Genomic DNA, 15691 nt, shown 5'->3' with positions numbered 1-15691 from the left:
CCTCTGTGTCATGGCACCAATTACCCGACCAGCAGCAGATTTCAACACCTTCTTCTGTGTCACTTCACAGGGATGCTCTGATGGGTCAGAGGAAATTGTCTAAAACTATGGAGATTCCCAACAGCTGATATCTCCAACTATATTTTTTCTTTCATAGCAACCTTTCCCAACCTGCAGCATCTTGGCCGAATGCATTTTATTTCCATTTCCCTTCTGATCCTGGATGGTCTAGGTGGGAGCTGATTCATGACCCGAGCAATATCCTGAAGCAGGAAGCAACACTGCCCTGTTCCATCTTCCTATAACAAAGCCTGTCGTTTTTCCTGGCCACTTTGCAAATATTATGAAAATGCTGTTAAAACAATTCCTGGGAAGCGAGACTGTGAAAATGAAACAAAGAAAATGGCTTCCACTAACAGGGTGAAACTCAACTAAAGATACTGGATCAACAGGCAGTCAATTCAAGTCAACCCTGTCTGTTCAAAGTATGACATAGCAACAGGAAAATGTACGAAAATTTTTACAAGTCATCCCAACATTGGAAGAGATCACATAAAAACATTTTATTCTGCTCTATCTGCAAACAGGAGGATCATTGTAAAGCTGCATCCAAGTCAACAGCCATCATCAAAACAGAAAAAAAACAACTTCTTTTCAACACGCTGTGTCAAGATTAGAGAGCAACTGACTGCAAACACATTACCTACGTGACCTCAAAATGAGGAATTAAAAATATTTTAGCAAATCTAGTCTTTTTTTCAAAAATTAGCTACCCTGCCTTAAAATAAGGGCCTATTAGCAACCTTTCTGCCAGTGAATTGGATAGAAATGATAATATATATTGAATCACTGCATAACTACATCTTCAGCACACATTCTCTCCATGACAGATAAAACTACCATGAAGGTCACTTATCTGTATCTTATTAATGGGCTACTTCAAATAATTCATGTGCAATTAAAAGTGTTTCAATGCTGTATGATATACCTACCTGTACAATACACCAAACACAAATTAAAATCAAGAAGTCACCGTAAAGCTTCTCAAAGGTTATGAAGTCTGTGCTAGAGAAAATCTCTCTCATGGATGGGGTTTCAAATGAAGAAGAAGTTTGCATTAGTACCCCTAAGAGTGCATAACTCTCACAGATTAGACCTTTCAAAATTTCTGATCTGCACTGAGCTTGGGTGAAGAAGTATTTTGGTAAGCACTGGTTTTTGTAATATTTCTTTTCCAGAGTCACTGGAAGCCCAGTTCTAATGGACAACACACACCTTGCTCATTATCAGTCAGACAGTTTTCTTCCTAGATCTCATTTTCCTCAAATCTAGAAACGAAGAGGACAAATCTCAGCAAGAACATATGGCAATTTGTAACTGCTGGTCTCTGAAGCATGCCGTAACAGTCTAAAATTGTATCACAGCCAAGAAATCTGGGAGGATTTCAGAAGAGAGAAAAACTTGACCTTTGAGCAAGGGCAAGGGAGAGCAGAAAGGGGGAGAAGACCAGACTCACCTGAACACAGAACACCCTTGTATCTGGCACAGGAGAAGTTGTCACATTCACAGAACGGCCCGTAGATCTTGCCAAACTCGCTTTCATAGCAGACACACTGGTTGCAGCTGCATTCCCCTCTGCCGTTGCACAAGGTTTTGCCTTCAGCCTCCCGGCACATGTTATACATAGTCCCACTCTCTCGCTCTTCGCATTCACACTTGGCTCCTAGATAGCCTGGGTCACATTCGCACAATCCACAGGTGTAGGTCCCGTTCCCACTGCACTCGCTGCTGTTCTGTTCGTTCTGTTTGGTACATCCACAAAGGCAGTTGTAGGTGATCAGCACCTCCAGCGTGTCCCGAAACCCAGCTGGTTTGATGGTGAATGTATGCGAGATGTTCTCCGCTGGGCAGCTTTGAGCTTTGACAGACACATCAAAGGAAACCTAAAGAGGGAGGTTACGACATAAGAATGAATGAAGGGAGCATAACCAGTCAATTTTATGCCATGGTTTAGAGGACAGAGATCTGCCAGAGGTGGAAAGAGCTTAAGTTGTACTCCTACCTCTGCCATAGACCTGCTGTGCAACCCTAGACAGGGTCACTCTCCTCTCTTCCTACCTCTGCTCATCTGGTCTATTTGACTATATGCTTTTGAAGGCCCCCTAGCTATGTTTAGCACCGAGAGAAGCTGTCACAAACAATCAGTAAGAGTCTTTACGATTCAGGATGGTTTCCGAGCACACAAGAGTCTGTTTCAAGGACAGAGAAGGGTAAAAATTGGCTTTGCACAACCCTAGGTTTACTGCATGACAGCGGTCCTGTAGCCAACTGCTCAGCCACAAGTAGATAGGCTTTGTTTTACTAATTACCAGCTCTGTAAACATAAATTAAAGCCAAATTGGGTCATTCTGCCTTGTTTGTCACCCCCGGGAAGAAAGGGTCCGACATTTCCTCAGGTGATAAGCCTCGCTGCCTTCACTGGAGTTATGCATGTATAACAGAAGGCACAATCTGGCTCTGCAGTTGAAACCTCATTCACAATTTTGACGGCAGCACACAAGTTAAAGCAAGAGCTGAATGCGTTTCTTTCACCGCATCATCATGCGCCACAGCAAACTATTGAACACATCTATATTTTATCATCGACAACGCAAGTTGTTGCCTATGAAAGCATGCCTCTAAACCAATTTGTCTCCAAGGTGCCACCCTGCCCTAACCTATTTTCTCTGATATAAGCGGTTCCAAGCTGATTAGGACACAACTGCTATTTTGTATATAGCTGCTTTGCCAGCATGCCGGGTTTTGTTCACTGGGGGTGGAAAACTAATTTGTTCATAGGTGTCTAAAGCCATTTCAAGTTTCAATTCCAAACAGTTTAGTAGGGACATCTGGAACCCAGACCGTATCGTGAATGTGCGAAACTATGCTGGGTTCTTGACTCCTTAAAGATCAATGCCATTCTAGCTTGGTGAGGGACTTGGAGATCTCACGGGATACAGTATAAGCAGAAGCAGTCCAGAAATAAGTTTCATCTTTGCAAACCACAAAAAGGATGTAGGAAGAAGCTGGAGCTGGAGCAGTGTAAGGGGGAGACAGAGGATCCAAGTCCACTGGGGCAAGGACAGTCCTTTTATTCTGTTTGCGCAGCACCACACACTGAGCTCCTGGCATACAACTAAAGTTCCCAGGCTCTTGCTAATAATAAGCAACAATAACGGCATGATGCTTTTGTAGCTGCCAAAATGTTCCTGTTACCCCAGGTAAGAGTGGCTTGGGATGTAGATGCCTCTCCACCTATTCCAGCAGGATCGTTATGTGAGAGGCTGAGGGTGAAACACCAGTTACAAAATTATGCAATTACAAAATCCCCCATTCTGATATAGGCAGCAGTTTCCTACCAAGGCCCTCAAGTTTTCCTGCTATCCTAGCTCAAACTGCAGTGATTCCTTTGAATCCCAGAACCTGTTCATCACCTCTGACTTGCTACTCAGGCCCTCCCTCCTCCTGCTCTCTCTGCACAGGATCTTCCTAGTGTCTTCCAAATAAAGCTGAGCTGACCTTTCTCCTCCCTGTGGCTTGCCTTCCGTTTCCCTCCTACCACCCTCTCTTCCTTCTTTCCTGCCAAAGACAAAGATGTTCCCTCACTTGCTCTCTTCCTCCAGTCTCTTCACTTGACCCCAGTGGTATAATGTATCCCATCCCATCTCCTGATTTCTCTTGTGCTTGTTCTTGCACCCTCCCTTACTTCCCTTAATGTTTCATCCTTTTCTGGTTCTTTTCCCATCATGATACAAGCATTTCAGTCTCTACTGCCTTAGAAAACCCTACTTCTGCCTCTCCAACCACCATCCCATCTCCCTTTCACTTCCAAGCTCTTTGGACATGCTGCTTCCCATCACTGGCTAGATCAGGGGCGGACAACTATTTTGGGCAGAGGGCCGCTTACTGAGTTTTGGCAAGCCATCAAGGGCCGCATGACAGGCAGCCAAGGGCAGACAAATATTGATTTTCTAAAATTTATAGGGGCCCTGTGGGCCAGACAGAATGGCCTGGAGGGCTGCATCTGGCCCGTGGGCCTCATTTTGCCTACCCCTGGGCTAGATGGTCCTCTCCTCCAGTTCATCCACCTTCTACAGCCTGGTTTCTCTTCTTTACACTGAAGCTGTTCTTGTCAAAGTCTCTAATGGCCACTTCTTGGCCAGATCTCAGAGCCAGAGCTCAATCTTCACATTCCTTGACTTGCCAGCATAATTCCAGCCAACTGTGATATTCTTCTTGAAATGTTATATTCCCTTTGCTTCCATATCTCTTCCCTTCTCTAAATCTCTTTCTCTGACAACAGCCTTCAGTGGTTCTTCACCGTTCTCCCTTCCAGGTCCCTACAAGGATCCCACAAAGATCTATCCTCAGCTCCTTTCTGTATCTATGCACAAAGCTCTTATACAGGCTCCCATCATTGTTTTCCAAATGCAATCTTGCCAGTGATACCCAGGCAGGATTCTGGTGTAAAGAGCTTTCACCTAATCACTTTGAAGCCCCCATTGCACTGTTGGCCTCCCCCATCATAACAGACAGACTGCTTGTCTTCGCATTCAAGGCTCTTGACAGCCTCCCTCTGCCCCATTTTCTTTCATTCACTAGCAAAATGTTAGCACTTCTTGCACTCATTTGCATTACTGCTTATAGCAAAGTCATTTAAAAACTGACCTGGAGGTGACTCACTTCAGCTGTTTGTCCTGAGACATATTTCAGCCACTAACCCAAATGTTTAGTTTTCTGTGGCCAGGTCTTGCTAAGAGAAACCACAAGTATAAGGAAGAGGCTTCATGGCATATTGGAGTCACCAGCCACTGGTGGTAATGTTCTTCATTATTGGTGATTCTGGTTTCCGTGAAGCGGGAAGGAATGCTTGTTGGTGCAGCAGTAATTCTAGTCAAATAGAGAACTAACTTAACTAATAATCGGCCAGATTTTCCCGACATCAACAGTCCAAGGGTCAAGGTCAAAATGGAGCACATCCACATGTCTAATTTGTAGATGCAATGTCCTCAAGCTGTGGAGACTGGATGCATAGCAGGTCTTTTGTGAATGCACACTCCTAAATCGTAGTAATTGTACATGCAAACTGCAGGTGCATTCTTCCCACCCCTATTACTTGATAATGAGAAACTGGTCCTGTATTTTTTGTCAGAAGTTCCACCAGTAATTATTAATACTTTACTAACAGAACTACTAATCACAAACACAATCCCAATCCATTCTGGAACGCTGCACTCCAGGACTGGGCTTCTCCTTGAAAACCAAGGAAACATCACAGCCCGGCACCTAGACTATGAAGGCGTCTTGCCACCGTACGCAAATGTATAGGCTGAATGGAGCTGCTTTGCAGAACGCAGTGTCATCACTACCATATACAGGCTCTAGCTCCACATCTTGTGACCCAGCCACATGCAAGAGATGTTCTGAATGGAAGATGTTACTCTGGTGAAGAGTATTTTATCTTCATGCCACAGCTTATTCAGAGGCTTTCTCTTACCTACTACACCACAAGTCATCTGAGTCTGTTTTAAAGACATCAAACAAAAATAAAAGGGAAATGGATCCTTCCGCTCCTTGGAAGAGTCACCTTCAGTTCTCTCTGTTATCAGAAAGCAATCTGCTCTGCACCTCTCTGCCAAATGGTTATAGGCAGATGGTAATTCAGCAGCCACTTCCACCAACAGCAGTGATATGCCTGCTTCACAGAAGGGAAAAAACTAATCTGACTTAGAATTACAGAGAAGTAGGGTTGGAAGTGACCTTTAGATGTCATCTAGTCCAATCCCCTATCTGAGGCAGGATCATCCATATTCAAAACCATCCCATACAAATCCATTGTCTAATTTCTTAGCAAAACTACACATTTAACCCTGACACAAGACAAGACCTAATACCCTAATCTGCCATAGGTAAAGAAGGGGACCAAGATGGCCAACATCCTAATGCTGCAAAGTTTGTTAAAAATATACTCAAGAGATCAGAGGAGGAGGGCAGAGCACTGCCCCCCTCCAAAGCAAGACAGCCCCCCCACCCCGCCACCCAGTCCATAACGACCTGGCCACGAGGCAAAATTCCTTCCTGAATACGGTGATTGGTCTTATAAGACCTATACAGGCTAAAAAAAATGAGGCAAAACATGGTAAATGACAGAGGAAACCAGACTGGAAAGTCTGAGCTTGAGGGGATCAGTAAAGCCAGCGCCTTTAGAACGACACTGTAGCAGATCAGACCCCGCTATCAGTGGTATCTTCTTTAAGGAAACAGTTTTAAAAGATTTCAGAGCCAGATTCTGCTCTCCATGGATTGGCGAGAATAATCACCCGTTGATTTCAACAATGGGAGGATGAAGCCCTAGATATGAATGAATGAATCCGCCTGTTGCAAAGATCTTTTCCCTTTCTGGTTTGCAGCTGAGATTTGATCTTTGCAGTAGTAGCTAGCCCCTGAGTTAATGCAGGAAATTAAGAATATGGTCTAGACTTCCACGTGTGTCCTTGTTGGACAATGAATGTCTCATTCACTGATCCATGTGGAGGCTGCTTCTCTAGGAGAAGACAGACCATTATCCACAACCCAAAGCCAACGCATGGAGCAACACCTACCCTGTGCCCTAGGAGTCTGGCACATTCAGCTGGAAAGGGACAGACATTAAGTATTTATATACCACTTAATATACAGCATTGCATTAGGACTGCCAGTGCCTGTGTCATGGCAAAGCCATCTTAGTGGTGGCACCATCAGTAGAAACTGGCACAAAGCAAACAAACACGCAGGTATGCTACAAAAGCTTCCCTGCCTCCTAGATCTGGCAAACTGAGACGAGGCAAACCCCATGCATGACAAAGGGCAGCAATTCTCCCCTTGGCCTCAGCCTCAGAATTGATTGTTATTACCTTCTCTACCTATTGCGGTTGAGTGTGCCAACTTTGTTAGTGGATAACAGTGAGGGGCTTTGATTGGAGCAAAGATCCCATGTAATTAGAGACAAAACAACAACTGGCAGTATAAGAGGGTCATTTTTGCTCTTTGCCATATTCTTACAATGCTGGGTCCCATACACAGACCCAACACTGCAATTTAAATAGGGATTCTCCCCCCAGTCCCCCTATTCCTAACCATCCCATCCCTACTGATCACAGTTCTTACAAGAAAAATGCCATTCATAGTCGGACTATTCATAGTTGGCTGCAGTCACAAGGGCAAAATCCATACCTCTGTAACCTCAATGGACTTGTTCTAGAGATCAATTTGGCCAACCGATTCAAAGTCAGACAGTCCGCTGCAAATGCTGAAACAGTCCTATTTGTTAAATAGGTAGGATTCTTATTTTTTTAATACTGTATTACTACCACCATACCATTATTACTATTAATACTGTATTACCACCACCAAAGCTTTTTAATGTTTTACTTCCTAAGCACAGCTTTAAAACTTAGTGCACACTATAACCCTAGGAAAATTCCTGAGTTTTTCTACAATAAGGAAATGTAGAAATGGCTTCAGCAACTGAATGCCTGAGTACAACAAAAAACTAACGTTTTACAAGGTCAGATGCTCAGCCTATATAAAACTGGCCTGGCTTCACTGACTTCAATGGAACAATGCTGATTTATACCAGATGACAATCTCTCCCTCTTGAAATACGTCCTCCTGCTTTGCAGGCACGTTAGAAAGAGGATAGTACCTAATCCAAGACAACATATTTGTATAGACACTTATCCCTTCAGATTTATGCAGCACTAATGTATCGTGACTAAGGCATGCTGGAAAGATTGCAAGAAGAATCTCTCTTATTACAACAGGATAGTCATTTACTCAGGAGATGCCATGCTGCAGGACTTAACACCTACCTGAGGATTTACAATAGGAAAGAAAGAGATCAAAGACCCAAACACTGAATCCTCTGCGGAGAATGACATCTAAAACCAAAAATATCTCCTGATCTTATCACATTTTTGGCCCATTGTTTGTCTTTGCTAGTAACATATCTTGTTGCTACAGCATTTCCCTAAATACCTCCAAAAGAGGCAGCCGTTCTGTAGCTGGTCAACTCAGTCATCTGTAATAAACATAAAAATTCCAGCCGAGCAAAGATCAGAATCCATTTTGTGCTAATTCATAAACAGGAAAACTGATGTGGGATAATGTTAACATTTAGGGGAAAGCTGGGTAGCGGAGGAGGAGGGTTTTGCACTGTAGTCCCTATTGATTCTGCATCATTGCATAATGTAACAATACCTAGTCCACCTGAAAATTGTTTTCTGCGTGTTTCTGACTTTTTGATGCAGACTAATGCAATGGAATACTGGTAGGCGAGTCTAGTCTGGGCAAGGTGGATAAAGGAACTCAAATACCAACTGAAGGAAAATGCATAATTTTCCTAGGAAAGGAGAAGTTAGCGGAAATAGAAGGAGACAGGTAAAATGATGATGCATATGGTTGGGCCAATTCTTGCCCCAAACGTTCTACAATGAGGTCCCTTCCAGCCCCTAATGTCTATGAAATCTATTAAACTTGTTCAAGAAAATGTGACACAGAGCTGGAAAACATGGCACTAGCATTCCCACCTTCAAAGGTGTGTGAATTAAGCTACATGACCATCACTTACTGCTGTGAATGCCGGTGTTTTCTTGGGTGCTATCTTAACTGCTCTGAGGCCAAAAAAGGAATGAAGTATTAGCACCCATCATACAGGTGGGGAATGTATGGCAAATGGGTGAAGCTGCGACCCCAAAATCATAGATACAATATTAAAAGAACCCATCGACTAGTGCTAAGGTTGTCCAAACTTACTGTATCTCCTATTTGCAGATCCGCACACTTTCTGAGTCCAGGATATGACAAACCATCTTGGCACGTGGCTGTGAAGGCCAGGCCAATATCTTCAGGATTGTCCCAAACAGTTAGTTCTACTTTAGACCGAATACTCTAGAAAACAAACAGAAAAAAGTGACCCATTGGATTACTGAAGAAGAAGAAAAAAGTAAGAGGCACCTTTCCTTTGGATGTTGTTGTGTTATTCTTATAGCTACTGAATTTCTTGGCCCACGCACTGTATTATTACATTTATTTACACACACACATGCCACCTCCCGCCCCACTATACCAGCTCAGTGTACTTTTCAGCCAGTACAGCTAAAATTGCAGTACCTGTATGTGCACTTTTATCTCCAAAATGCTAATCATCTTCAGATCATCATACAATGTTTCTTACACTGGAAAATAAAGGCCTAGAAAAAGGACTGCTCAAATCATGACTGGACTGAAGCTTGATTCGAGCTTTTATGATGGATCAAGGAAAGTACTGTGCAGGTGTACATAATGCTACGTATTAAACTACGGAGCTGCAGAGTATTTGTGCATGGTGTGACGGGAATGCCAGGCAGTACAACCGGATCTGGCCGTGGATGCTCCTGCGCCAAGAAGAGCAACTGTGCTACAGTATGAATGGAGCCTTTTGTCTCGCTTGGAGGTGAAGGTCAGTGTCCCACCAAAACATCTGGAATTCCTGCATAAAAGTGCTATTATTAAAATCTGGGGCCAGATTTGCATCCTGTGATCATATTCATATCATCACAGGATGCAAATCTGGCCCCAAATTTTAATAACATGAAAAGAGATTTAAAACTTTATCATCTAGCAGAACGAGTATGCCACCAATTCTACTGTCTTCTCTTGCTAATCAACTGTGCTGGTCAGATTTTCTTTTTTGCTGATAATTTTGCCTGGGGAGCAAAAATAAAAATGATACTGCTCAATCTTTCTTCTACTGAGATATCCCAGTTTTCCATGAAAATCTCACTGAGAAATGAGTGGAACCTGTTCATTTGGTTTAATTTCAAACTGGAGGAAAAAAGCATCCTTTGCTTTCCAATTCCAGATCTGGAATTCTTGGGAGATCTCAACCCTCTTCCCTGCCTTCCAGCTCCTCCCTTCTTGCAACGGAGATGTTTTATATCACAACCATGAAAGAAAGAGACAGAGAGAAAAAGTGAGAAAGAAAGGAAGAAAGAAAGAAGCAAACCTTTGTTTTGAAATACTAATTCAAAATGAAATTTCTTGTTCAGATTTCTACAACTGGAAAAACAAAGAAAATGTTGCCAAAAAATCTCAACATTTTTCCAGTGGGGGACTTTTTTCTTCTGTAAATAATCAGTAGAACTGGTCAAAATTGAATAATGTGGTGGGTCTTTTGCCCCTTTCTCCACTCCCCTCAACACCTCTGCACCAAAGTCAAGTGAGAAATGGGACAATGATTAGTCAGTCTGCTAATGAAGCTGCTATTCACAGTGAAAGTCAACAGCAGCAAGGAGGAAACAAGTGGGTACAGGCTACATAAATCTAAATAACCCCAGAGAAAAAAAAACATTTTAACTTTCCATATCTATGCTGTAATACAGAAAACCATTTCCTGTCTGGAGTCTGGGCTCTGGCGGCAGGTTCAAGGGTTCACATTACAGGTTTTATTACTGAATAAGGCACATGCCTATAAGGTTCAATATATTTCACACATCTGCCAAGCCGCTCCTCCTCAAACTTAGCATGGGACTGCCACATGGATGCATCATCTCTTCTTCCTGATATGGACAAATATCATCAGCCATTCGTGTCCTAGAAGGGAGATTAACTATCAGAAATATAAATATACTGACCTATCACTTTAATCAAACCCAAGTCTATTTAAAGAGCTGAATAAATGCTCTCATAACATTTTGTCTAGGATTTTTTTCTAGTAGTAGAAGATTCTGGCCAGCATCCCTTACTAACTTTAATTACACTATTTGGTATTGCTTTACATAGCCAATAAGCAGGACTCCTAAGAGACTCTGATGTAGCCTCAGAGAAGCAGTGAGGACTGTAATGCAGGGGTGGACAAAATGTGGCCCGCAGGCTGGATGCAGCCTGCCAGGCCATTGTATCTGGCCTGTGGGGCCCCTAAAAAAAATGTAGAAAATTAATATTCATCTGCCCTGGGCTGCCTGTCATGCAACCCCTGATGGCGTGCCAAAACTCAGTAAGCGGCTCTCTGCCCAAAATAATTGCCCGCCCCTGCTTTAATGCCATCCTTGTTTCAAACCAGAAGGAGCAGAACATCAAAAAAGAAACCATAGAGAACAATCCTGCACTGTCTGCAAGACTAATAAGGCTGTGTAGGTGTTCTCTCATGTATAGGGTCCTCTGACATTTTAATTGAAGACTGGACAACAAGGTACTGGAAGTCTCACTGCGTGCAACTTTGAGAATCTTTCCAAAGAAAGTTCATTGTCACACAAAAGAAGGTGCAATCAGGAGCATGGATGGTGATGTGGTCCAGAGGATTAAGGCACAAGACTTGGCTCTAGTACCAACTCTGCCTCAAAGTCACTAAGAGCTCCTGGACGGTTGACTTTACTTCTCAATGCCTCAGTCTCCCCTCCTATTGGAAGAGGGGAGATCATTAGCTATCAATAAACATTTCTAATGATGCTCATCCCATTTGGACACTGGCAACAGCAGGGCAGGGTGGCACCTTAGAGACTAAGCACTTCAGAAGTGTAGTACCTGGCCAAGTAAACAGTCGCTTGCAAAAGTTTGTGGTTCTCTGGAACCATTTAGCCTCTTGAGTTTCAGGGTGAAGATCTTCCTTTCCTGTCCTACCATCACCCACAACAGTTACCTGGAACTGTTTTATCTTGTCAGCCAGCCCCAGTTGGCTTCTCCCTGCCCTGCCAGCAGTCACTGGAAGACCCATTCTTGCTGCATTTGTTAGCAGCTATTCCTAAGTGGGCTCTCTAGGCAGCTCCAAGGTTTAAACTATCTGCTGTTCTCCTCTCTCAAAAGGGCATCTTCTTGGGGTGAGTTGTGCCAATGCAGCAGGGTCTCCAGTCAGGGGCACACCATACCTGGCATGCTGTTATATGGGCAAAGCTAAAGTTGAGTCCATTCTGGCAGGGAAAAAAAAAAGAGAGAAAGCCGAAATCACTTGAAGGTCCAGGTGAGGGAGATCCCCTGCCCTCCATCAAAGCTGACCTTGCGAAGGAACACCGTAAGAGGCTGGATACTTTTAAATCAGCCAGCCCTGACAGTCTACACCCCAGGGTACTCAAGGAGCTGGCGAGCATCATAGCCCAGCCCCGGCACGGATCTCTGAGGACTCTTGGCGCTCTGGTGTAGTGCCCGAAGACTGGAAAAAGGCCAATGTGATGCCTATCTTCAAGAAAGGAAGGAAAGTGGATCCAGCAAACTACAGGGCCATCAGCCTGACCTCTATCCCAGGGAAGGTCTTAGAAAAGTTTATTAAAGAGGCCATCCTTAATGGACTGGCTGACGCCAACATCCTGAGGGATAGCCAGCACAGGTCTGTTGCGGGGACGTCTTGCTTGACCAATCTCATTTCCTTCTATGACCAGGTGACCAATCACCTGGACACAGGAAAAGAGACTGATGTCGTATATCTTGACTTCAAAAAAGCCTTCGATCTGGTATCCCATGATCACCTCTTGGTGAACCTGGACAACTCTGGCCTTGGGTCCACCACAAACCACTGGCTGGGGAATTGGCTCCGTGGTCGGACCCAGAGGGTTGTGGTTGATGGAAGTCAATACTCACGGTGCTTGGTGACCAGTGGGGTCCCTCAAGGCTCTGTCCTTGGACCCGTATTGTTCAACATCTTCATTTATGATGTGGACACTGGAGTCAGAAGTGGACTGGCCAAGTTCGCCGATGACACCAAACTTTGGGGCAAAGCATCCACGCCAGAAGACAGGTGAGTGATCCAGGCCGACCTGGACAGGCTCAGCAAATGGGCGGATGATGGTGTTTAACACCAAAAAATGCAAGGTTCTCCACCTTGGGAAGAAAAACCTACAGCATCCTTATAGGCTCAGCAGTGCTACACTGGCTAGCACTACAGAAGAAAGAGACTTGGGGGTCATCATTGACCACAAGATGAACATGAGCCTGCAATGCGATGCTGCGGCTAGTAAAGTGACCAAAACGCTGGCTTGCATCCATAGCTGCTTCTCAAGCGAATCCCGGGACGTCATTATCCCCTTATACTTGGCCTTGGTGAGGCCGCAGCTGGAGTACTGCGTCCAGTTTTGGGCTCCACAATTCAAAAAGGATGTGGAGAAGCTTGAGAGAGTCCAGAGGAGAGCCACGTGCATGATCAGAGGTCAGGAAAACAGAACTTACAACGACAGGCTGAGAGCCATGGGGCTCTTCAACCTGGAAAAGCGCAGGCTCAGGGGTGATCTGATGGCCACCTCTAAGTTTATCAGGGGTGACCACCAGGATCTGGGGGAACGATTGTTCACCAGAGCACCCCAAGGGATGACGAGGTCGAACGGTCATAAACTACTGCGAGACCGTTTCAGGCTGGACATAAGGAAGAATTTCTTTACTGTCCGAGCCCCCAAGGTCTGGAACAGCCTGCCATCGGAGGTGGTTCAAGCACCTACATTGAACACCTTCAAGAGTAAATTGGATGCTTATCTTGCTGGGATCCTCTGACCCCAGCTGACTTCCTGCCCCTCAGGCACAGGGCTGGACTCAATGATCTTCCAAGGTCCCTTCCAGCCCTAATGTCTATGAAATCTATGGTTGCATTTAAAACGCTGATGGAGTGATTGGTTATATCAAAATGAAGAGCTTATCCTTGGAGAGGTGGGGGAATTAAAAAAATAGTCAAAGAACAAAATGTTTTTACCTCAAAATGAGGAAATCCTGAACAAACAGGATTCAGAGACAGCTACTGCATTCAAAGGTCACCAGGAGACTGCCAAGTGGAAGCCATCAGAGCAAACAACAGAAGCATGCTCAAAACACAGTTGCATCATGTTTAGGGAAGTGACTCCGAAAATAGAAATCCCTGGTGCTCTCAGGGTCGCCGCCACATGCAAGACTCCTGCCGATGGCCCTCAGCATCGCATGCAGGGGACAGAGGAGGCAGGATGAGACTGAAAGGCGGCACTGTGGAGTTTTCCCAGACATAAAACAATCAGATCAACAGCACTGGTCTTGCTGTCGAAGAGCCAGCTCTGCCTCAAGCCTCATCAAGATAATGGACCGACGTGATGGCTAATGATAACATGGGAGGCAGAAAGGACGCAGCTGGACTGCTGAACTCCTGGCTGAAGAAAAGAGGAAAATCCAAATCAAATTGATCCTCGGAACAAGGTTGATATGGAACAAGGAGAAAACGGTCAAATTGAGAAAGGAAACCCAGCATGGATTGGGGCCAAAGTGTGCTGGGTTCCCTACCTCTCTCGGCAGGAGGCAGCTGAATGCAGATTTCCAGCAAGAAACTCTGAGCTTAGAAAAGAAACGGTTTACATTTGGCCAACTAGGATTTCAGTTTTCCATAGAAGGGAAATACCTTGAGGTTTTCATTTGAGGGGGAAAAAAAAAACAAGCCACCAAACTGAAACAATCTCCACGTGTGATTTTTCTGAAATTAAAGCTAGTTCCCTAACTTCTGGGAAAGCCCAGCATAGGGCCCAGTTTCTGGGGGATTTTTTTCACAGTAGAGCAGGAGCACAGAGATCCTGAGAGCCCCAGTGATTGGGCAGCAGGGACGGGAGCAACCCTGGCAACCCCAGCTTAAGCTCAGGGAGCCACACAGCCCCAACTATGGCCAGCGCTCCCAAGACTTCCAGGAGCTGGAAGCCTCGAAACCCACAGGTCCCCAGCCTTGAGCCTGGTTGTCGGTCGGGCCTGCCCTTGTGTTGTGGGGTGCTAGAAACCTGGGTTTCTTAGCAGTTCATCAGGTGAGCTGGCAAGAGTGCATCAGGGTAGGGCAGAGCTGGCAAGAGCACATCACAGCAGAGATGCTTCCATTGGGTCTCAGTGATCTGGTGCTCACAGAGCCCACAAGGAGGGGAGCCAACAAGGCGATGAGACAGATTTCCAGTTGTTTGAAGCTAGAAGCATCAGTGAAGTCCTTTTCAGATCTGGCCCAAAGGATGGAAGAAAGACAATCGTGCTTTCTTCACTTGAGAGCTGTAGATAGGAGCTGAATAACGACTTCCTGCAACTTGCACAATGTCACACAGGAGGTCTGTGCCAAAGCCAGGAACTGAATTTCTCTCTTGTATCCCAGGTCATGGTCCTCCTAGCCTTCAGGCTATCCCTCCTCTCCTCAGAGGCCAGGCTGGGACAAATGGACTGGAGTGCCAGGTATTCTCTAAGGCCTCTTTAGTGCCGCTGACCTCTCCTTTGAGGCAGCGGGGCATTATGCACGCTGTCTCTTTGTCATTTTAATTGTGGAGAGAGGACGGGTGATGAGTTTTTTAGATTTTGGAATATTTAGATTTCTTTATAGCATAGACTGACCAAAGTCACTGTTCTCCCCCTCCCTCCACTGATACCCACTCTGCCAGAATTTGTAGCTGCTTAAAAAGATGCATGGATCGAAGTTGCATTTATAAACATCCCTGTCTTCTGGGAAATTCTTTAAAGAGATTTTTAGAGGTCAGTGACAGTATGATAATTTTATATGTATACATAAACTTTCATTGCAGGAATGCTGCAAGATGCAGTTCTCACATATCCTGCAATCAAAGGTCAATAGTTTCCCAAGAATATGGGTATGAAAGCCATATTAAAAAAATCACTGATATGACATTTTTGCAAGTCGGACACCTATATTCTGCCTATGTCCTATGTAGGTACC

The 15691-nt window shown here is 44.7% G+C and overlaps 1 protein-coding gene across 2 annotated transcripts in view; it reads right to left on the bottom strand.

Annotated features, from left to right (window-relative positions):
- ITGB5 (integrin subunit beta 5) overlaps positions 1-15691 on the bottom strand; it is a 111018-nt gene that overhangs the window by 46638 nt on the left and 48689 nt on the right. For both annotated transcript variants that reach the window (XM_090045973.1, XM_090045974.1), the window contains exons 9-10: positions 8833-8967; positions 1517-1943 (exon numbers count right to left, since the gene is read on the bottom strand). In XM_090045973.1, coding sequence (XP_089902099.1) covers positions 1517-1943; positions 8833-8967 — 562 coding nt within the window. The remainder of the gene's footprint in view (positions 1-1516; positions 1944-8832; positions 8968-15691) is intronic.

The sequence above is a fragment of the Crocodylus siamensis genome, chromosome 4 (assembly GCF_052110815.1).
Source record: "Crocodylus siamensis isolate JL-2025a chromosome 4, ASM5211081v1, whole genome shotgun sequence".
In the NCBI taxonomy this organism is placed as follows: domain Eukaryota; kingdom Metazoa; phylum Chordata; order Crocodylia; family Crocodylidae; genus Crocodylus; species Crocodylus siamensis.
Note: the sequence above shows the minus strand (reverse complement) of the source record. Positions and strands in the feature narration are given on the sequence as shown.